Source organism: Vulpes lagopus, chromosome 7 (assembly GCF_018345385.1).
Source record: "Vulpes lagopus strain Blue_001 chromosome 7, ASM1834538v1, whole genome shotgun sequence".
Taxonomy (NCBI): Eukaryota; Metazoa; Chordata; class Mammalia; order Carnivora; family Canidae; genus Vulpes; species Vulpes lagopus.
In genome coordinates, this window is record NC_054830.1 from 65,529,261 (window position 1) to 65,553,556 (window position 24,296).

The window sequence follows — 24,296 nt, forward strand, 5'->3', positions numbered from 1 at the left end:
TTCAGGCCAGAAGTCTGTTTTAATCCAAGACACCAAGAAAATCTTAAAAACATATGAACAAGAATCATCCAACAAAGAAAAAGCTGTGAACAGCTTTGGCATTGAGAATTACGATTTCATCCTCCCCAGAACCTGTGCTCACACACAGTCTACGCAGAATTTTGAAGTCAAAGGACTTGGTCTTGGACTGAACCTCAATTAACTCTTTCTGCATCTCTTTTCCTTTTCAAAGTCCCATGCACAGCCTTTCCCTGTGATGGAGGATAATCAGTGGGAAGAGGTGAGGAGATTCACTCAACCTAAGTATTTATGGTTTATTAGAAGACTCCTAATAAAGAAGACCCTATTAGAATTAGCATTATAGAATAGGGGGTGGGGGGAAGAATGCCTAAATTCAAAGAACAAATCACTGCTGATGAATTTTCATGCATAAGGGTGATGGAAATTCAAAGGGCAGGGAGCCTGACACTCCTCCAGAGGCTGGGCGAGGAGAAGCCTGTGCATGAGCAGTCCTAGCATCTGCTTCGTTTCTGCTGTAAACAATTCTAGTTTTGGCGGAATTGACTTTTTTCTTTTTCCCTTCTACGTATTCAGGCTAGACATACTTATTTTAAAACTTCAGGAAAGGGGGACCTGGGGGGCTCAGTCAGTTAAGCGTCTGACTCTTGGTTTCAGCTCAGGTCATGATCTCAAGGTCATGCTCTCAGGGTCGTGGGATCAAGCCCTGCATGGGGCTCCATGTGTAGTGCAGAGTCGGCTTGGGATTCTCCCTCTCCCCCTCCCTATTCCCCTCCCTCCCACCAGTGCATGCATGTGTGTGAGCTCTCTTTCTCTCTCTCAAATAAATAAATAAATAAATAAATAAATAAATAAATAAAATCTTTTTTTAAAACACAGCTTCAGGGGGTATGCCCAGGTGGCTCAGCAGTTCAGGGTGTGATCCCGGGTCTGGGGATGGAGTCCCGCATTGGGCTCCCTGCATGGAGACTGCTTCTCCCTCTGCCTATGTCTCTGCCTCTCTCAATCTCTCTCTCTCTCTCTCTCTCTCTGTGTGTCTCTCATGGATAAATAAATAAAATCTTTAAAAAAATAAATTGAAAGCTTCAGGAAAAATAATGGATTAAAAAAATAAAGATCAGTTCATAATCCCTCTAAATAGAGAAAAACATTATTATGGTTTATATCTTTCTGTATTTTTTCTAGGCATATCCATTCATTCACTCATTTTCTAAATCTCTAATAGCTCTTAAGTATCCTTCTGTCAGTTCAAATCTACATGATCATTTTTAACACATATGTAGCACTCCACTGGACAGATATACCACAACAAAACCAAATCCTCACTTAAGTTGTTGCCAATCTTTCAGTCAATAAACAATGCTGTAGTAAACGTCATCAGGCATCTGCTTGTTAAGGCTCAAATTCCTTAAGATAGAATTACTGGATAGGAGAGAGTGTATATGTATTTTATAAAATGCCCAATCTTTTTTTTTTTTAATTTCAAATATTTATTTATTTGAGAGAGAGCAGAGCAAGCAAGAAGAGAAGTAGGGAGGAGGGGCAAAGGGAGAGGGAGAAGCAGCCTCTCCACTGAGCAGGGTGCCCAATGGGGGCTCGATTCCAGGACTCTGGAATCATGACCTGAGCCAAAGGCAGGTGCTTAATTGACTGAACCATTTAAGTGCCCTGCAAAATGCCCAATCTTTAAAATTAGTGGTTTTCTTTTTTCCTGAGAGAGAAAGTACATGTACATGAGTGTGGATTGGGAGGAGGATTGTAGGGGAGGGGACGAGGGAGAGAGAGAGAGAGAATCCCAAGAAGGCTCCATGCCCAGCATAGAACTCAATAGGTTGGGGCTCTAACCCATGATTCTGAGATCATGACCCTCGCTAAAATCAAAAGTTGGATGCTTGGGCAGCCCGGGTGGCTCAGCGGTTTAGCGCCACCTTCAGCCCAGGGCCTGACCCTGGGGTCCCGGGATCGGGTCCCACGTCAGGCTCCCTGCATGGAGCCTGCTTCTCCCTCTGCCTCTGTCTCTGCCTGCCTCTCTCTCTCTCATGAACAAATAAATAAAATCTTTTTTTAAAAAAAGCAAAAAAAGGTTGGATGTTTAACCGACTGAGCCACCCAGGTGTATTTTTAATTAAATTAACATTTAACTTAATTTGCTTCAAGAAATATAACAACTTATAGTCTTACCACATTTTTCTCATCACCAGTGGTTATCTTTGATGGACTTATAACTGAAAAATAATATGTCATCTTTGTTTTGTTTCCTTAATGACTACTGGAGTTGAACATCCATTGAAATATTTGTTGGCTATAGATTTTTCTTTTGTGAGGGATCTCTTATAAATTGTCATTTCAATGTCTTTAAGTCTTTTTCATTTGTGGAAGTTCTTCATAGCCATTTATCTATCATAATTTCCAAAGGATTTTTCTAATACAGAATTTCTTTTTTTAATATTTATTTATTTATTTATGATACACACACAGAGAGAGAGAGAGGCAGAGACACAGGCAGAGGGAGAAGCAGGCTCCATGCCGGGAGCCTAACTTGGGACTTGATCCCGGGACTCCAGAATTGCGCCCTGGGCCAAAGGCAGGCACCAAACCGCTGAGCCACCCAGGGATTCCCCCCTAATACAGAATTTCTAAATTCAGTCACTTTTTCCCTTTATGGTTGCTATTTTTTTTAAAAAATATCTTATTTATTTATTCATGAGACACAAAGAGAGGTAGAGACATAAGCAGAGGGAGAAATGGGCTCCCTGTGGAGAGCCCAATGCGGAACTCTATCCCAGGACCCTGGGATCAAAACCCGAGCCAAAGGCAGACGCTCAACTGCTGAGCCACCCAGGCATCCCTCATTGCAAACTTTTTAAAAATTCATCTGTATTCTCTCTTTTATTTATCATTTGTTTGTTTCTATCTTTAATTACTGCTATTCTACTTCTAGGGATCAGCCATTAGAAAATACTTTTTAAACCAGCAAAGAGGGATCCCTGGGTGGCGCAGCCCTGCCTCTGGCCCAGGGCGTGATCCTGGAGACCCGGGATCAAATCCCACGTCGGGCTCCCGGTGCATGGAGCCTGCTTCTCTCTCTGCCTCTCTCTCTCTCTGTGTGACTATCATAAATAAATAAAAATTAAAAAAAAAAACCAGCAAAGATATTTGTATAATGATGTTCACTGCAATACTATTTAAAATAGCAAAGGAATCAAAGCAATCTAAATGCTTAACAATAAATACAGTTAAATTATGGCATATTTATTCTATGGTTATCAGTAACCATGTTATAAGACATCTTTAATAACAAATACGCTTCAATATGCTTTTATGAGAAAACAGCAAGATTCAAAATTAATTGTACATACGTTACGATTTCATTAGTGTTAAAAATGTGGATATAAATGGTTAGAAAAAATCTAGAACTCATAATGACAGCTGTCCTCTTTATACTCATCCTTATTTTCAAATTCTCTACCATTCTCATATAATTCTTTGATAGTCACACCAAAATAATTGTTTATTTTTTAAAAGCTTCTTTATGAACATATAGATTAAATAAAAATTTGTTTCATGCTTTGGAAAGCAATAAGGTAAAAAAAAAATCATCCTAAAGCAGAAGGATGCTCACACTCTCTGACTGAATATTTGTTTTACTTACTTTTACCACAATTTGTTCTAGAAAAGACAGGGAGATACATACGAAATATGATTAAATGACATTAATTAGAAGTAGGAGAAAGATCAAGAAAGAACAAGGACAGAGAGAAAAAGTAGAGCCAGGAATGAGGCTAGTAAAATACACTCACTATGGAATTCTGCTCACTTGCTACAACTGGGCCAGAGACAGTACTATGAATTTCTGAAGAGAAACCCAGTCAGCTGTAAGACTCATAGTACTCATAAAAATATGCAGGCCTATAAAACCCCAACTATGAGTCTGTAGCAAATTTTTCCTCTGTGAAATTCAAGATCTAACTTAGGAAAACAAAGTAAAAAGAGTTTGGTTCTATTTTTCTAGTAACAACAAAAAGAGAAAAGTGCACACCTACAGTTCCATACTCAGAGACAACCACTACACTGTTTTGTTCTGGGTCCTTCCACACCATGATCCATAATCTAGAATGTCCCATGAGGTCACATAGTCATGGGTACACACCTAAAGTCAGATTCACAAACAGGTAACTGAGCACAAGAGTTGTAACGAAGAATATTAATTTTTGCCATCATTCCATATGAGTATCTCTAGACACATCACAGAATTTTAATTTTTTATTTTATTTTATTGATCGATTGAAAATTCAATACTTTAGAAGACCTCGCACAAAGCCACAGGGCAATCAATCACCTGGCAGGGCACCTGTGCATTGAGCCTCACCTTAACCACAGAAGAACTCTTACTCCCCAGGAGCTGATGTGCCTAACTACTGTGGCTTGGAGCCCTTCCAAAGAATTTCCATTCAATCTAAAATTTACAACCAGTTCACTCTAGAGAGATTTGGTCTTCATCAGAAATGCCATTTGTTCAGGCCACAACTGAAACCTGTGAAGTCTGAGTGACCGTCCCCCTTCCCGCAAAGGGACCTCTTCCCTTGTCAAATATTAGCCAGCTAATCTCTTTCTGCTTCAAAACACTGCTACCCTAACAGAACACCTGAGAATGATGACCAGACAGGCTTCTGGTCTCCTCATGCTCCATGGAGCTTCATTTCTCAGAGCTTTACACCAAGCCTTCTAGAACACCCCTTCCATAATAAATTTCCTTGGTTCTTCCACCTATTTAGATTTGGAAAGCTAGCTCTCCCTGGAGACCACAGCCTCCCTGCTGTCCCAGCAGGTGGAAAGTCGCTTGTTTTCTCACATCTCACAAACTCTGCCCTCACCCCCCAAGACCAACAGTTGCTATTGATAACCCCCTCATTCCACACTGCTCCTCACCTCCACTGCTCCACGGCCCCGTGAAAACCCTCTTGAGGCTCATGCCATCAAGATATCTACATCTCTGTCCCCCTCACACCTGTCATCTACTGACACTCTATCAATTCTCCTGATTCCCAGAGGATTCTAGTGCCAAAGGGGCTTCCTCTCCAAAGCCCCTACACAACCGGGGGTGCCCTGGAGATCCAGGTGTTTTGCACACACAACACCCACCTTTGAGCCAATGACATCTCCTCCTTCCACTCCCCGGCTTCCCCGCAGACTTTGTCATCTGGCATAAATTCAGACCCCCCTCTCTCTAACCAGCACCTCCTGGATTTCAGACTCTTCGTTTCCCAAGACCCCTAGTGTTTCAGCATCTTGGGACCTACAGTCCCTTGGCATTCTGTCCAATTCTATCTTGACTTCCTTATTCAGCATCAACTCCATAACCTGTCACTTCTCTTATTTGCCACCATCCTAAACGTCCCTTCCCCTACTGTCCATTCACAACTCTGGCCAAAATGCAACCACGCCCTTCCTGCTCTGCGACACCCGGGGTGTGAGCACACTCCTGGAGGAAAGATCACAGCAGGCCGACACGCGAACGGACACGCGAACGGACACGATAAAATCTACCACCGGACCCTCGACGCTGCCAGGTGGCCCTTTCACACTTCCAAGGTCAACTCTCTCCCTTGTTCTCCACGTCGGTTTATGCAAAGCCCACAGAAGTTTTGAAAACTTCCCAGCCTTCCCTCCCGCTCACTCTTAAGAAGATCATCACTTTTCCTAACGAAAACTGCAGCTAGAAGCAAAGAACCCTCAACTTCCTGCCACAAAACAAAACAAAACAAAGCAAAACGGAAACTTCCCTTCTTCCTCTAGAAACAAGGGAAAGAGTAGACCTCCCCCATCGGATCCCCCATCGGAGGCCACTTGCTCCCTCCACGTCAGCTCAGGCTTCTGTCCATCCCCGCTCAGCGGCTTCCACCCTCCCCTCCTGGCTCACCTTAATGCTCCCTTCTCTCGCCACGCTGGCCCCTGGCACTCACACAAGTCCTGTCCATCCTTAGACACAAGAAGTGGCCCCGTCCACCCAAACTCACACTCCCTCTAGCCCCTGTTCTCACTTCACTGCCAAATCACCAACACTCTCTTCTCGCTCACTCAAACCCAGGGCATGCGTGCTGGCCGCTGCTGGCCCACCTCCCGCCCAGGGGCAGCGCAGCCCCCAGAGTCATCAGGAACCCTCTTGTCACCAAATCTAACTTGGCTTTGTAATCCTTGTGTCCTTGACCTCTGAGTGCTATTTAGATGCCTCTGTCGACCACGGAGGCTTCTAAAACAAGGAGCTAGTTGGGTGCAAGACTTAGGATTACTAAGGAGATGGGTGAGAGACAGAGGAGGATGGCTCCTAGAGGAGGGCAGCAGGCCACGCACAGTGCTGGGAGGGGGGCAGAGCTGTCCCTCTCTTGAAAATCGTGCCTGTGGAAGCACAGCACAGACGGATCTAGATTCCAGCCCGAGCTCCACCACTATCAGTTGCAGGTCTTCGAGTAACTTTCTTAATATGTCTGTGTCTCAGTTTCCTCATCCACAAAGGAAAAATACCGCCAGTACCTGCCTCATTGAGTGTGAGGATTAGCTGACAATATATTTAGGGCACGTAGCACAAAATAAACGATGGCTCCTCCAGATAGCGGAACACACAGTCTTAGAAATGATCAAACAGTCAGGCTTTGCCCTCAGTGGGGTGTCTGTTTGAGGTTCTCTCTTTCCCCTTGCCTCTCCCCACCCTCCCCTCAACTCCCTCTCAAATCGATGGATGGATGGATGGATGGATGGATGGAAGGAAGGAAGGAAGGAAGGAAGGAAATGATAGCATAAGGTGTGCTAACTGGCATTTACTAGCACAGAAAGATACCCAACACGTGAAATGAATGGGCAGCATGCAAAATACTCATTTTTGTCAATGGCTAGAGACAAACAGTTCAGAAATTTAGAAATGAGTATTTCTGGCTGGTGAGCTTATAGGTGTTCTTTCATTGTTTCAGCTTCCTTGAGTTTTCTAGTTTCTCTACGATAAGCACACTTCTATAAAATAAAAGGTTTCTATGACCAAAAAGTACAGCACACAGTAAGTGCTCAGTAATTGGCTATTATGATGATGACACTTTCTAGGAGCTTGCAGAGAAAAGACCCAGGATCCGCCTGCCCTCAGAAGGCCAGGCTGGCTCCCCAGAAAAGAAAGGCACCCATGACTTAGATTTGGGTGCTTAGATTAGACAGTGCTTTGTCTAGGCTGGCTCTCAGCCCTAGGCTCATTTTAGCTCAGGCAAAAGCAGCTCTGTACTTTGTCCGGCTTTGGTCATCATGAATCTGAATCAGGGGAGGAGAGTCAAAGCTCAAAGTAATGAAGTAAGTAATTGTACAACCTCGTCCTGTGATCATTAACTCTGCTAGCGAACCACAGAAGAGTGGGGGTCCCAGGGCAAGATCAGTGTGTGAGGCCCTGTGCTCCTGCTTGTCCTCTTCCCCTCAGCCCTGCACACCACAGGGTGTGGGGCTACATGGGGGTGTGTAGACATGCTTTAATGCGATGTTTGGCAAGAAGGTTCCACGTGCACCACCAAGATATTAAACCTTGTCACCTACACCACCTACACACCTGTAGGTGTGTCACCACCTACACAGGGAAGAGCAAAGGACTCAGCTTTGAGATAGAATGGAGAGTAAGAAATGAGACGAACCCCGCAACGGGGTTCACCAATCCTGCGGCATCACAGCCAGGTGAAAATGTGGAATGGGGGGCACCTGGGTGGCTGAGTGGTCTAGCATCCGCCTTTGGCTCAGGGTGTAATCCTGGGGTCCCGGAATCGAGTCCCACATCAGGCTCCCTGCATGGAGCCTGCTTCTCCCTCTGCCTGTGTCTCTGCCTCTCTCTCTCTCTCTCTCTCTCTCGCTCTGTCTCTCATGAATAAATAAAATCAAGAAAGAAAGAAAAGAGAAAATATGGAAAGGGAATGTGGAAAAATTCTGACTTCTAGGATATCAACCCCAGAGAGAAGACAGAGAGATAAGAACACCAAGGAAAAAGAGGAGGGAAGGAAAGAGAAGGAGCACGGGAGAGCGAGGTGGCTTATGACTTGGGTAACGGAGGTCCTGTAGGTTTAAAACTGCGGGAGGTCTTTAGAGAGGGAGACAAAACATGAGAGACTCCTAACTCGGGAAACGAACAAAAGGTAGTGGAAGGGGATGCAGGCGGGGGCACAGGGTGACTGGGTGAGGGGCACTGAGGGGGGCACTTGATGGGATGAGCACTGGGTGTTACACTCTATGTTGGCAAATTGAACTTCAATAAAAAAATATTTAAAATAAATAAATAAACAAAACTGCAGGAGGTCGACAGTACGGCAGAGGAACCAAGCAGGGTGGCCGAATGTGAAGGAAGGCAAGCACTGCTGTGCCAGCAAGGCAGTCACCTTGTCCTTCTGCTGTTTAGAGCATAAATTCAAGAAAAACAGGTTTTGCATTTTGCTGACTACAGGGTAAAAAATAAGTTGACCCTGGGGGTGGGAGGGGGCAGAGGTGGAAATAATTCATGGGAATACATTTATCAACCTAGAACCTCTGAGGATTGGGGAAGATTGTGTGCATGCATGTAGGTGTGCACATATTCACAGACAAGTTCTCAAATGTGAACCAGGTACAGAAATGACAGGGCAAGAAAACCAGAGAAATATCTGAGAAGGACTTAAATGTCCATAGAGAAAAGATAGTGTATAATCATTGCATAAAAATTTAGGCAGAGATTGAAAAACTAAACTCTCTGTATAAATATACAAACACGGAAAGGTCTTCAAAAATACTATGGGGGGGGTATACCTGGGGGACTCAGTGGTTGAGCGTCTACCTTCAGCTCAGTTCATGATCCCGGGGTCTTGGGATCGAGTCCTGCATCAGGCTCCTTACGAGGAGCCTGCTTCTCCCTCTGCCTATGTCTCTGCCTTTCTCTCTGTGTCTGTCTCTCATGAATAAATAAAATCGTTAAAAAAAAAATACTGTAGAGAAGAGGGTTAGAAAACTATTACAGTGAAATCTGAATTATATATATTTTAACTCTATATGTGCATGTGTAAACACACACACACAAAAGAATGGGGGATGCCTAGGTGGCTCAGTGGTTGAGCACCTACCTTCAGCCCACGGCGTGATCCTAGAGTCCTGGGATCAAGTCCCACATTAGGCTCCCTGCAGAGAGCCTGCTTCTCCCTCTGCCTATGTCTCTGCATCTTTCTCTGTGTCTCTTTTGAATAAATAAATAAAATCTTTAAAAAAAAAAAAGAGTGGAAAGGATATATATCAAATTTTTAGCAATGGTTGCTTTTGGCAAGTAAGTGTGTAGGGCTAAGGAAGATTTGTATTTGATCTTCATCATCATTTCCTTATTCACAATAAAGTATTTATAATACTTGCATAATTTTTAAAATATAGCATTGTCATCCAACAAAAGATGAAGAAACAAAATTTGAGTGTATTTTATTCTCTGCCCATCTCCCTCAAAGAATTTAGACAAGTATAGAACCCACTAAACTTTGACAGTAAAAAATTAATTTATCTTCTACAATGGAAAAGAGAAAAGGCACAGTAGACGAGAGAGATGTTCATAAATGCTTCTCTTAATGCCATCCACAAAGGTGCCCTCAACTCTATTAAAACTTCTAAAAATATGTAAATCCTTCTTTATCATGTGGCCTGTGATGGAGGGGGGAATGCCAACAAACAGGATGGTTTCCTGAATAAAACACTTTCTCTATTCAAAAATATAAAGTGATGACTCCTAGGATAGGTTGAAAGTATAATTCAGTCATGGCTTGCTATAGTAGGAGGCAAATGACTCCATTTTGGGCCTCTTTTTTAACATGTCTTTTTATAATAAATTCAGAATCAAGTAACACAAGTTAGAAGTATACATATGTGTATATATGTGTGTGTGTATATATATATATATATATACACACACACACACACCAATATATATATATAAAGTAATCATGTGTATTTTCTCCTAAGAGTGTAAATATTGTTACTCTTCTTCTGAATCAGTGATTCTCAACCAGGAATAATGTTGTCCCCCAGGAAATATTTGGCAATTTCTGGAGACATTTTTGGTTGTCTCCATTGACGGTTGGGGAAAGGTACTACTGGCATCTAATGGGTAGAGACCAAAGGTGCTGGGAAACATCCTACAATGCATAGGACCACTCCCCCCATAAAAGAATTATTCAGTCCAAAAAGTCAATCCTGCCATAGATGAGAAACCCTGCTTAAAACTGTAGTGCTATTGGGATCCCTGGGTGGCGCAGCGGTTTGGCGCCTGCCTTTGGCCCAGGGCGCGATCCTGGAGACCCGGGATCGAATCCCACGTCGGGCTCCCGGTGCATGGAGCCTGCTTCTCCCTCTGCCTGTGTCTCTGCCTCTCTCTCTCTCTCTCTGTGACTATCATACATACATACATAAATAAATAAATAAATAAATAAATAAATAAATAAATAAGAAAACTGTAGTGCTATTTAAAATATTGAAAAAATAATTTTCAAAAGTAAAAAATAACACATTATTCTTTTATAAGTAGAATTAGGTTAAAGAATATGGGTTTGAAAATTAAAATGTGAAGTTAACAGTCCTAAACATTCAAGTTAGATTCGTGATTACCAACTTTGTAACCATGAGTGAGTTACTTAAAGTTTCTGTTTCAGTTTTCTTATCACTAACATTTTAACTAGAAGATCTACCTTTGAGGGTCACTGTGAGCACCCTGCCCACTACCCTCGTGGCACATAGCAAGCAGAAAGGCAATAAATCTTCATTCCCAGCCTCCTCTTACTCCCCTCCGCTATGATCTGTTCCAATTATGCCAAATTATAACCATGGTCTTACCAGAGCTCATCCAGAGCTTCGGGATGATACAATGATTCATAAATTTCAAGAGTAAGGTGATATTAACATGCCAAACAGTATCATGACCCAAAATAAGTGAAAATAGAGGGATTAAAGGTTTCATTTCAAAGACTATAGTTATAATTTCTCCTTCATTTTAAAGTCAAACAAATTCACAGAGAATCCTTTTGCTGTGAATACATTTACTCTCTCAAAAAGCCACACACGCCTTTCGGATGAAGGTGAGGAGTCCTACAAAGGGTTGGGAGAAAGCAAGGTGGGAATCATGATGGCAGGTCTCTAATTCATCAAGACCCTTCTATGGGGACAGAAAACAATGAAGGGACCTACTTTGGTGGTGATCCTATAGGTAATGTAGGTCTCCATCGTACACACATGCTTCTTGGGATCATCAACTGTGACGAAGAGATCTCTGGTCTCCCCGTCAATGTCATCATCAAGCTGGAGTCTGTTGAGAAGGGAAGATGAAGAAGCTGGACTCGAAGTACCCGCTGGAGTGCCACCGTTGGGCAAAATGAGATCCTGAAAGAAGAAAAGAGTCACCTTACAAATTGGATGAAAACATATTATCTGGAAACATCCGCAGAAATTGCTTGTGTAGCCAAACCAAGAAACACTGCTGAATACAAAGGTACCATTCAAAGGAACCGAGCTTCTCCCTACTAAGAGCTGCTTAAGTGAACAGGTCTCCTGGGACCAAAAGACACAAACTATGGCAAGTGCTCTACACCAATTCGTGCTGACTCCTCTTGCAGCAAGCATGGGAGAAATGCCCAGAAGCAAACAGTTCAGGGACAGAGAACCTAACAGCCCCCACCACCGTCAGACTTGGACAAAGAATGCCATGAGGACACCACAAGAGCATTCTCTCTCTCTCTCTCTCTCTCTCTCTCTCCCTCTCTCTCCCTCTCTCTCCCTCCCTCTCTCTCGTGGCCTTTCTAAGACCACTACCTGGGCCCAGGTAAACATTAACAGACTGAACCCTCTTAAATACTTGGTATATTTAGAAACCCAATCAACCATCACAAAGAGACAAGTAAACATTACTTGTGCCTCCTGAAAGAAGTTCACACCAGCTGCCTAGAAAATATGTTTGCCAAAAAAACTGGATCTGAATCCTGAACAAATCTCTAGACACGACACCAATTTATAGGAAATAGAGGCGTGAGGGAGATGCTCAACCATGCTCTAAGGATGCAACTGACAGAACCCACACTGTGTGAAATTAAAGAGAACCAAAGACCCAGTTTCATCAATAAATAACCTGCGAGGAAAAAAAAAAAAAAAAGATGGAAGGAGAGCCCAGAGATGCAAAGCTAACTGATAAACCTATCAACAACTGCAGCGGATCCTTGATTAAAACAAAGTGTTAACAGATTTTGTGATATTCAGAGAAATGTGAATATTGATCAGTTATTTGACGATATTAAGGCATTATTAGGCAAGATAATGTAAGTATTATGATTTTACAAAGTCTTCATCTCTTAGGAATATACGCTAAAACATTCATGGATGAAATGATAGGATGTGTGGTATCTGCTTCAAAATAATTAAGGATGGGTAGACGGGGATATAGACGAGACAAGATATGCCCCAAAGTTGATAACTGTTGAAGCCGGTACTTGCAGGTTCATTATACAGTTCCCTTTTTGGTGTGTGTATCTGTAAATCTGTCCATAATATACAAATTATAAAAGTGAGGGAGGGGTGCAAATGCCAGAAAAGGAAGAGAAGGGAAACTTTTAAAATGATGGACCCCTTCCTCTTTAGGCCTTAAGAGGAAGTCAGTTGATTATGTTCCTACAATATCCTGCAATATCCAATGCAGTCTTAACTTTTTTGGTTTTTTTAGGCGTAGTAACAGGCAAAGCCCTTGCCCTGCAGGAGATGTGAAGGCATCTGAATATCACCCGGGATTCATCAGGAGGCAAACACAGGGGTACGGCAAGAAAGCGACAGGGCATCACGGGAAAGGCCCTGGAAACATTCTCGACCCGTGAGTCATCGGATCACAGGCCAGGAGCGTGGAGATGCTTTCCCTGAATCCTCTCTTCTTGTGTATGGGCTGGATTTGACTTCGCCCCCGGAGAAGAGAATGCGGAGGAAGCGAGGGGTCAACCTAGCAGTCGCATCCGTGAGCTGGGAAGTCGCATCCCGGGACATCTGGGAAGAGGGGTGCGACCAGGCAGAGGCGAGTATGACCTGCAGTCAAGGGCCGTGTCACCTCGGGATGATGGAAAATAAACAGGGCACCTTCCTTCGTCTTTTCTACTGACTGCAGATAATTTAATCCCATAGCATGTTCATGCAATGGCATAGCACTTCTGCTATGGCAGAAGTTTACAAATATTTTTGTAATTACTGAACAAATGCTGTTTTTGCAGAAGATACTCGTGGGCACAGATTCCCCCCCCCCCCCCCACTTCTCCTCAGCCCAGGGCTCAGCTGGGAGGCAAACCCCACGGCAGCTCCTCGTGTGGACACGCCGGCAGCCGGCCCACCCGCCTGCTCTGTCAGCACGCAGACACCACAGGCGGTGCAGTGTCCTAGCCCGGTGGCTGCGCAGCTGAAAGGACATCTCTGGAGCTCTGTGACAACCATCGTGTCTCCCTCATTTCGGTGACTGTTTAAACACTGACCTCAGGCAAGACACCGCGCTAGGCATTGCAGGGACCCACCCTCACTGACATTTCAGCAACACTGGCACACTGGGCCTCAGAGAGGCTCAACCGATGGCTAAACACTGCACAAGAGAAAGAATGAACTCAGAATCTTTAGGCAGATAAGCCAACACGGGCTCTGACAGCAGCTTTCCACCATCTGGCCTAGAAGGATCTTACCAGCCCTGTTTCTCATGGCATCAGTTCCAGAACCCACCATGCTGGTTCGTAACCCCTCACCTTTGCTTGCAAAGCCACCTCTCCAAGCATCTTACTGGAATTTGCTCAAATGCCCCCTCCTATGTGAATCCTTCCTTGATCGGCCCCTTGACAGAATTAGTCCATCTTTTCTCCATATTTTGAAGATACTTCCATGAAAGAAAAAAAAATGAAGATACTTCCACGGAAGCAGTTTTCACAGTTTTAATCATTGATTTATATATGTAACATCTACAAACACTGCAAGTCCCTGACAACTATGACTGTGCCTTATTCACCTGTGTGTGTCTATGTGTGTATCTCTGTGTGTGTGTGCGTGCGCGCGCACGCATGTGTTTGCAGGTCTCCCAATAACTCCAAGCCAACTCACCTGACCTTTGCTCTGGGGATCTCTGCCAACAACCCTCCAAAAACAGCCCACACAGAGGTCTGAGATGTCCTGGCCAGACAGGAGGAAGTTAACTTGTTCTCAAGTCAGTTCATGGCAGCAGGGGAGGGGAGGGGAGAGTCAATCAGCTCTTATCTCCCCAAAGATCCTCCTGGACTTTGTGACCAGGGAAACACTCGCACCCTTACTATCAGGCGTTTCACAGGGTGTTCTGTAAGCACAAATAGCCAATGATCTGCAAATGTCTATAATTTCCTAAATCTGGGCCCCGCCTGCTCGGCTTTCCACGGCACATGGGTACGCAACGCTTCCACATTCTTACTTCATCACAGCTCAGGGCAGCTTTGTGAGGTCAGCAGGACAGATGCTGTCTCTACCGAGCAGGAGGCAGACTCCAAAAGGTCAGGTGTCAGGAGCAAATGAAGCTAATCATTGCAATGCTAAGAGCTCAATCCAGGTTTCAAATTCGGAGTTCAAGGTTCTTATCGAGTACCTTTTGTGTGACCTTTCCCAACCCAACAATGCCCTGTATCTCCATTATCTGGCCAAAAATCAAAGGATGCCACTCTTGCTCAAAACTCTCAAAGACCTCCAATAGTGTTCACAATGAAATCCCATAACCCATAAGGGCCAGGGTGACTTCATCATTCTCCCTGACCTCATCTTTGACATTTGCCTGCTAGCTCATCCTGCTCCAGATGCACAGGTCTTGGCTCACTTAGACCTTAGGGCTTCCGTACTTGCTGCCCACTCCACCTGGGTCACTCCTCATCCCTCACATGCCCATGTGGCTGGCTCCTCTCTTCAAATGGGTTTCTGCTCAAATGACTCCTACTCAGAAAGACCTCCTCAGCCCACAAAATCTAAAAATATCCCTGCACCCCTCTATCACTTTCCAGCCCCTTCCCTGGCTTTATTTTAGTCACAGACTGTCACTATGTGAAAATGTATTATGTATTGACTGATTGGCAAGAGCAGAGACTGTATCTTATTCACTCCTCTATCCTCTGGCACATAGTAGGTATTCAATAAGTAGATGATAAATTAATGAGTCTTAGAAAATGATCCAACTCAACCCCTTGCCAATAGAAGTTACTCAATAAATGTCTGTTGAATGACAAGGAAACTGAGCCTAGCAATGACTGGGCAGTTCTAAAGCCGAGTTTCACTATTTACAAGCAGTGTGACTTCAGCAAGTTTCTTAATCTCTCCACACCCTCGTTTCCTTATTTATAAAATGGGTATAATGGGATTGAATTAGTATATGGAAGCAATTGGAACAGTGCCTGGAATAGAGTGGGTGCTACACCACTATTAACAGACTCAAAAAAAAAAAAAGGTGAAATCAACTCATCTGCAACTATTCTTGCATCCCCCTAGAGACTATGATGGGGCTGGGTTCACAGCAGATACTTAATATATGCTGCTGAAGATAAAAACTGTATTAAGAGTCATAGTCTGGTGCTTCAAATACACTTGCCTTAATGATTTTACTGTGGCTACAGTGCCCCTTGGGAAAATTACAACTACACAGTTAATAAATAAATGAAAACTCCTCATTGTTTCAAAATATCAATTCTCACTTATGCAGGCTTCAGTTATAAGTGAATTTCTTCTCTATCCCCACCCCCACGCCTTTTTACTTAGGAATAGAAACACATACATAAGCTGCTTCAGAAACCCCTCTGGTTCAAAGAATTTCAGTTATAAGACCTACCATTGTAGTCAACCAGCCACGAGATAGATTATTAAATTAACATAAGTCACTGGTGAAACTCTGTATTACATTATACATAAGGTTTATGAAAAGAAAGTGATATACATTAGGAGGCAATATGGATTTAATTTTTTAAGTCATGCTTAGGGGAAAAAAAAGACAAATCAAGAAACAGACTCTCAACTATAGAGAACAAACTGATGCTCAGCAGAGGGGAGGGGAGTGGGGGGATGGGAGAAATAGATGATGAGGATTAAGGAAGGCACTTATGATGAGCACTGGGTGACTAAAATAAAAACTTAAAAGAAAAAAAAAAGGTCATGCTTAAATGCCCTAACTTCTCTTTTCGATACTATTAGAGGAATATAGGGGCAGCCCGGGTGGCTCAGCAGTTTAGCATCGCGTTCGGCCCAGGTCATGTTCCTGGAGACCCAGGATCAGGTCCCACGTCAGGCACCCTGCATGGAGCCTGCTTCTCCCTCTGCCTGTGTCTCTGCCTCTCTCTCTCTCTCTCTCTCTCTGTGTGTGTGTGTGTGTCTCTCATGAATAAATAAATGAAATTTTTAAAAAAAGAAGTAAGAGGAATATGGGCAACATGATGATCTAGTTCCAAAAGAGCTTGACATAAGGCATCCTTATACTGAAGGGGAGGAGGCACATATGTACCTGACTTGTGTCCATTTACCTCCCTCCTGCCAAGCACACGGGAGATGCATGAAGAATGACTATGCCCTACACAAACTGAACAGAACACTCTTGATTGCTGACTTTGTTGTAAGGTTGAATTTAAGCCTACTTTAGAGAACACATTCAAAGGGAAAATCCCAAAAATGTTCTGTTCAAAGATGCTTCATAACAGAGCAAAGAACGCAGAGTGAACCCTGGAAAAATCCCAAGGGCTCAATAACCAGGAAATGATCATGTTTACAGTAATAGGAATGTTACACACTCATTTAAACATTACAAATCTAGACTCCTAGATAAACTCCATGAGCTGGGCACACGCACCTTTGCTTTCTCCTTCTTTCCATTCTCAAATACTAATTTAACAACCTAGAGAATGGAAAAGAAAGAGCAATGGGGAAAAAAAGAAAAAGCCAAGCAGTGACCGGAATCAGACCAGATTGGAAATCAGGCAAGAATGCCATCCAAATGCCAACACCCAAAACTTCCAAAAGTTTTCTACTGGATATAATTGGGACACAAGTGAGGAAAGAACTAGGAGGTACCTTTAACCCATGTCCCTGAGGTCACTTGAGGTTATCAAGGTTACCAAAGAAGTAGGAAAGGCCCCGAAGCCCTCATGTATACTCTAATATAAGAGTGAAATCTTCTGGGAAGATGAGGGAGTGAAGGGCAAAGAAGGACCATTAGAGTGGCTGGGTGCTGTGGGCAAAGGGAGGCCATGCACAGACATATAGGCCATGTGAGGATCACCAGTAGAGGGGGGATCTGCCCACATGGCCTCCTCTCGCCATGAAGGGTAGAGATGCAAAAGCAAGAGGTAGGTCAAAGGAACCTGAAGGCAACTGGTCAGCTACCCTGGGAAGGTCCACTGAGCACAAGGCAGGCAAGACAGCAAACTGAAGGAGCTAGGCTCTACTGAGATGGGGAGAAAGCCCAAAACAAGAAGGAAGCCAGGCTATGCTGAGAGAAAGCCAACTACCAGAGAGAAATGAGGCCAAGTTTTCCTGAGCAACTAACCAGGACCCTGGATTTCTTCCTTCTGACTCTTCTTCCCACTGACAGATCACTCAACTCATCTATCAACTGATTATTCAATTAAGATCCAAGAAGACAATTCTAACATCATGGAGAAACAGAGGGGATCCAATAATTCACTTGTTCTGATCGGAGGCAAATGGCAGGCCTGCATTATGTCATCAGACACAAGAACACCTAAAATATACCTAGCCTATGTTAGCCTCTTCATTCAGATTCAAGAAGACCAAAACACGAAGAAAGTAGCACAGTCCTCAAGAGCAGATAAATATATTTGAAAAACATTTATTCCATGAAATAGAACACTTTAGGCCACATCTACTTTGTGCTCCGTTTTAAAAAGAAAATGTCAAAACTGCAAGAGGGAATACAAAAGTTAAAGTATAAACTGAAAATGGAAAAGAGTAAAAATTACAAGCCAAACCAGAATATATTTCTTCTAAAAGATGTATCAGATAAAGCAAAACTTAGGAAACCTGATCAATACAGAAGGGGATGGAGGGAAAGGAGAGTAGGTAATAAATATTTAAATCTTACTTCTATACATGATTATGAATTATAAGGATATGCTATGAATATGCATTAAACTTGTAAGTCTGTATGAGATGAATGCCTTTCTAGGAAAATACACAGCCAAAGTGAAATTTAGTTGGGGTGGAAAATCTAAATAAATAACCACAGAACTGTTGTCAGAGAACTTTTACTGAAAGGTAAGCTAAGCCCCATGGTTGTACAGCTGAGTTCCACTGAATCTCAAGGATGAAGTTCTGTTTTATTCAAATACTCTAAGACATATACTTTTAAAAAATGGAGAAACCTTTTAAGCCAAGTATAGGTATTAACTATATCTGATATCAAAATATTAGGACAGAAAAGGAAATTAGATATAAGCATAAACACTGTCAATAAATTAACATCAAGTGGTACATTAAACGAATTTTTAAAAAGAAGAATATACCAGGATCAAGTCAAATATGTTCAAGGAAATCAAGAATAATTTAATATTAGGAAATGTATTAACAATTCATTACATTAACTGACTATATAATTATTGTTGGATATAATCATGTCATGTACAATACCAAAATGCTTGGTATTCATTGGTAATGAATTATTATCAGCCATTCCATTAAAATCTCTAAGTAAAATTAAGAAATAAAAGTGAAGTTCCTAAGGGGCGCCTGGGTGGCTCAATTGGTTGAGCATCCGACTCTTGGTTTTGACTCAGGTCATGATCTCAGGGTCATGAGATTGAGCCCTGTGTCAGGTTCCACTCCCAGCACAGCATCTGCCTGAGAATCTCTCCCTCTTCCCCTGCCTCTCCCTCTCCTTTTTTCAAATAAATTAATTTTTTTAAATCTTAAAAAAAGAATAAAGTTCCTAAGAAGTAAAACTTCTTTGCAGTTGCATTTCTATACACTGATAATGCAGTAGCAGAAAGAAAAAACTAAGGAAACAATCCCATTTACAATTGCACCAAAAATAATAAAATAACCTAGGAATAAACTTAATCAAGGAGGCAAAAAAGATTTGTACTCTGAAAACTATAAAACATTGATGAAAGAAATTGAAGATGACACAAATGGAAAAATATTCTATGCTCACGGATCAGGAGAACAAATATTGTCAAAATGCCCATACTATCCAAAGCAACCTACAGATTTAATACAATTCCTATCAAAATACCAGCAGTATTTTCGGACTAGAATGAATAATCCTGAAATTTGCATGGAACTACAAAGACCCCAAATAGTCAAATCATTCTCAAAGAAGAACAAAACTGGAGGTATAATAATCCCAAATTTCAAGATGTATAACAAAGCCATAGTCATCAAAACAGTATGGTACTGGTAACAAAAATATACGCATCAATGGATCAGAATAAAGAACCCAGAAATAAACCCACAATTATATAGTCAATTTATCTACAACAAAGGAGGCAAGAATATGCAATGGGGAAAAAGTCTCTTCAACAAATGGTGTTGGAAAAACTGGACAGCTACATGCAAAAAGAACAAAACTGGACCACTTTCTTACACCATACATGAAAATAAACTCAAAGTGGTTTAATTTGAGACCCCAAACCATAAATTTCCTAGAAGAAAACAGGCAGTATTCTCTTTGACATCAGTCATAGAACCATTTTTCTAGATATGTCTCCTTTGTCAAGGGAACCAAAAGTGAAATTAAACTATTGGGACTACACCAAAATAAAAAACTTTTGCACAGCAAAAGACACCATCAAGAAAAGAAAAAGACAATCCACCAAATGGGAGAAGATATTTGGAAATGATATATCGGATAAGGTGTTAATATCCAAAATATACAACAAACCTATACAAATCAACACCAAAAATAATAATGACAGCAATAATCCAATTTAAAAATAGGCAGAAGACATGAACAGACATAGCTCCAGAGAAGACATCCAGATGGCCAACAGACACCTGAAAAGATGTTCAACATCACTCATCATCAGGGAAATGAAATATTTTAGAGTTTATATCAGAAAACACCAACCATGAACCTTGAAAACATTATGTGTAAGAAGCCAGACATCAAAGGCCACATGTATCACTCCAATCATAGGAAATGTCCAGAACAGGCAAATTTATAGAGACAGAAAACAGATTTTTGGTTGCCAGGGGCTTGAGGGGAGGGAGAACAGGGAGTGAATGCTTATGGAATGTGGGGCTTCTTTTGGGGAGTGACAAAAACATTCTGGAATTGGACAGTAATGATATGTGCACAGTGCTGTGAACATACTAAAAACCACTCAACTGTCTCCTTTCAAATGGTAATTTTAGGATTTGTGATTAGATCTCAATTTTTTTTTTTTAAAGCAGCAATGTGAAACATTAAAGGCCTGTCTACCAAACTCAGAAACAAGATCCTGATACCTAATATCACCCCCTTATCCAAATTGTTCCGGAAGATTCTAGCTAATGCAATGATGTACTTACAGTAGAGCTCCATGCACTGGGGAGTCAAGAAGAATACTGGAAGCCATGCAGTGACCCACATCACTCCCCGGCAAGAGGTCCATCCCCACCCCCCCAAGATTATCTCAAATTGTAATAATACACATCATAGGGAGAAAACATATTTAAAACATTTTAAAATGGTCAATCTGAATTGATGTAAAGTACTTAACTAAATAATGTTCAGTGACAAAGGACACAAACTACATGGAGGACAGCATTGTCATCTGCAGTTATTAACTTCCTTCAAGAGGATTATACATTCTCATCACTGCCAAGTGACTCCCCACTGAAGGGCACATTCCCCTCACATCCCCTGCCTTTTGGCTTGGCCATGTGACTTGCTCTGGCCAGTGGCACATGAGCGAATGTGACACACACACCAGATGGAGCAGACAGTGTTAGAACCACTGCAGGTTTTCACCAGCTCTCTTGTTCTCTCGCTCCTCTGCCTGGAAACTGGCACGTCCCAACGGGGGCTGCTCCTTCAGAATGGAGTACTTGTGGACACGAGCCATAGCGACTGACTCATAGCCGCTGACACACACCGTGACCTAGAAATTAATGTTTGCTTCAAACCTTTGAATTTTTTGGAGTTATTACCACAGCAAGGCTGGCTAATACATATAATTATTAAAATACCTATATATTTTTTTAAATTTAGATAGGAAACAGTGATATAAACAATACGAAACTTTAAGCTAGAGAAATTTATCTTTTTTTTTTTTCTGGTAGAGTTATTCAAATGCATCTTAACTATATTTCCTAGGTTCAGGACTCTACCTGCTTATTAGTAGGAAGCTCAATCCTCCTTCTTTCCTACTTCTGCCCTGGAAACCCTATCACAAATATTCTCCAAAGCCTCCAAGGGTGCTTGCACGAGTATCTCCATGTCCCCAGGACCCACCAGCCTGTGGTTTCTAGGTTAGTATCTTCCCTGAACATCTTACCTTCTCGTACTTTGGATTCTGGACCATTTCTTATGAGGTAGACTCTTCTTTGACATGAGTTAAGAACCCACTTGTTTCAAAGTTTTACTTGTAGTCTAATAAAGTTGTTTAGAAACTGAAACTATTTCCCTATTTTCTCTTGGAAAACCTGTCCTTCGAGTAAAATCCACCTACTGGCTTGATGCAAAAGAAGACCTCACAAGAGCACAAACCAAGTCAAAATGAAGGGGCCTAAGTCTACATTCTTTGGCTAAGATTCCAATGTCTGTTACTGGCTTTTCCTAAGAATCTCCAGACTAGCAGCCCCTTCACCAGACATTCTTGTGATTCTTGGGAGCAAAGATTTTTCCTCCCGTTCTCAGATGAATTTAAACATGATCTCTTTTCCTTCCTTCTTAAGGAGGATATTCTCTGCTTCAGCCACATACTGAGCACCTAATACACATTAGCCCAGATGCTACTGGGAGCTACCAAACAGAAACAAAAGAGCTACCAAACCAAAGTGCTACCAATTGCTTTAAAACAGTGTTCAAGGAAGGCAACCTCGCTGGGCATATAGGCGTAAAAACCTCTACAATGCAATGCAATATGGGTTGTGATGGAGCTCCACGCAAAGTGAAGGAAGGGAGTAAAGGATGCTGGGACAACTTGGGAACAACGACTGAATCTGCCAATGGGAAAAACAAGGCTGTGGGAGAGCTTGGCATGGACGTTCCAGCCTGAGAAATTATAAGGAGAGGTACTTACAGAAGCTCGTCCCTAACTAATGATCATTAAGACTCATGGCACAGAGACTCTGCCCCAAGACTGGTCAGGTGTGTGCAGGCCATCTGGAGGACTCGGAAGCCCAGGCAGACAGCTTTCCAAAAACACAGATTAAACCTCCCTCAAAGAGTGCATACTCAAAGAAAATGTGACTCTACCTTAAAAAAAAAAAAAAAAAAAAAAACTGCTTTCTTTTCCCCCCACCTGTCAATGGAAAGCTAAGTGATGGCATGCCTCCACTGACATTTTTACACGAAAATCACACAAGGGTCTGGGGCATTAAAGCCCCTCAGAGACCACCCAAGTGGTCTGTGTCAGAAAGAAGGCTTAGAAGTGACATGCATAAGTCGAGCAGAAATGTGAGGAACTCAGGTCTTTGGTCTCTATTCTAAAGCTGCGCTACATTACTTCCATGCTCCTCCACGGAGGTGAGTGATGTAGAAGACAAGCAGAAAACAGACCAATTGAGAAAATCTTACACCATGATTGGTAATCAACAGAGGATAAGTGAAGTTTCATAAAGATCAGAAAGTTAACCTAGTGTGGACACTCCATCTAAGGTCCTCCTCTCTATGCTCTTCCTACCCTACCCTAACCCACTCCATCCACTCTGATCTGTAACAAAAGAAGCAAAGAAGGGAGATGCAGGCTTAAGAGTCCAAGTGCCTGGGCTTGAAGTCTGGCTTTGCCCCTCGCTGGGCCTAGGGTAGGGCACCCAATCTTCTCTGAGCCCCCATTTTTCCATCTAGGACACGGAAGGTATACGGATTAAATAAAACACATAATGTGCCTAGTAGAATCCCTTAATAAATGTTAGTTCTTTCCCACCCTTCACCTAATACCTCGTAACTGTACCATTCATTCATCTTACAAAGCCTGGTTCTGGGGCACCCGGCTGGCTCAGTCAGTGGAGCATTGTGACTCTTGATTCTCAAGGTTCTGGGTTCAAGTCCCACACTGTATGTAGAGATTACTTAAAAATAAAATCTTAAAAAAAATAGGTTCTAAATTTCATGTTTTTGTGCTATCATCTGACACAGTACTAAGTATATGGAATGTACCTCCATATTCAATAAAAACAAGTTTAAAGAAGGGGCATTTCTGGTTTTCAGAACAAGGACCTGGATGAAACAGTATACTATACAAAGTGGAATATGTACTAAGTGACTTGTTGATTAATCATCATCTCAGACCAAATATTTTCAAGGGCAACAATCATTCAAATGAGAAAAGAATAAGGCAGGACTCAACTACCAATAGCAAGTGCCAAGGGGCTACTGTGGAGTCCAGGCCTAAGGCCTACATCACTTGGCTATGCTTAGAAAACCTTGCACCTTGGGGCACCTGGCTGGCTCAGTTGATGGAACATGCAACTCTTGATCTTGGGGTTGTGGGTTCAAGCTCCACATCGGGTGTAGAGATTACTTAGAAAATACAATCCTTAGGGGTACCTCATCAGTTAAGCATCCAACTCTTGATTTTGGCTCAGGTCATAACCTCAAGGGTTGTGAGATCAAGCCCCATACTGGGCATGGAGCTCCACCCTGAGCATGGAGCCTGCTTAAGAGTCTCGTTTCCCTCTCCCTTCCTCCGCCCCACTCCCTCTCTCCCTCTCTAAAAAATAAACAATTAAAATAAAATCTTTTTAAAAAACGCCTTACACATTTAGTAAGACTATAAGTGTCCTTGCCTTAAAAATTAAAGTTCACCATTCCTCTATAGCAGGGACTCTTTTGCAGGAATCCAGAAGCCCCTCATGCCAAAAATTATGTGCAAATTTTGTGTGTGCATGTGAGGATTTGAATCTTCCTTCAGAGAGAAACTACCATTTTTAGAGTCCCCAAAATACCCATGGGGAAATAAGTGAAACACTGTAGGTTCTAAACTCTCTAAATTAAAAAGAGGAAACAGAAGTACATTTCCACTTCTATGAGCTCCCTGAGTTCAAACTGCCCTCTTACAGGGTCCTGTGACATATACACCCTACCTGTGAAGGGAAGAATG

At 42.4% G+C, this 24,296-nt stretch overlaps 1 protein-coding gene and 1 long non-coding RNA gene across 3 annotated transcripts in view; one reads left to right on the top strand and one right to left on the bottom strand.

Moving 5' to 3' along the window:
• Positions 1-24,296, bottom strand: part of SNX30 (sorting nexin family member 30) — a 109,116-nt gene that overhangs the window by 50,505 nt on the left and 34,315 nt on the right. The window contains exons 1-2 of one of the 2 annotated variants that reach the window (XM_041761839.1): positions 11,526-11,753; positions 11,221-11,412 (exon numbers count right to left, since the gene is read on the bottom strand). In XM_041761839.1, the coding sequence (XP_041617773.1) occupies positions 11,221-11,412; positions 11,526-11,528 (195 nt within the window). In that variant the 5' untranslated portion in view covers positions 11,529-11,753. Of the gene's footprint in view, positions 1-11,220; positions 11,413-11,525; positions 11,754-24,296 lie in introns of those variants that run through there. The other variant, XM_041761838.1, reaches the window with a different exon arrangement.
• LOC121494848 lies at positions 7,433-15,283 on the top strand. Its single transcript, XR_005988885.1, has 2 exons — positions 7,433-7,719; positions 12,743-15,283. It is a non-coding gene; the product is annotated as an uncharacterized LOC121494848 (long non-coding RNA).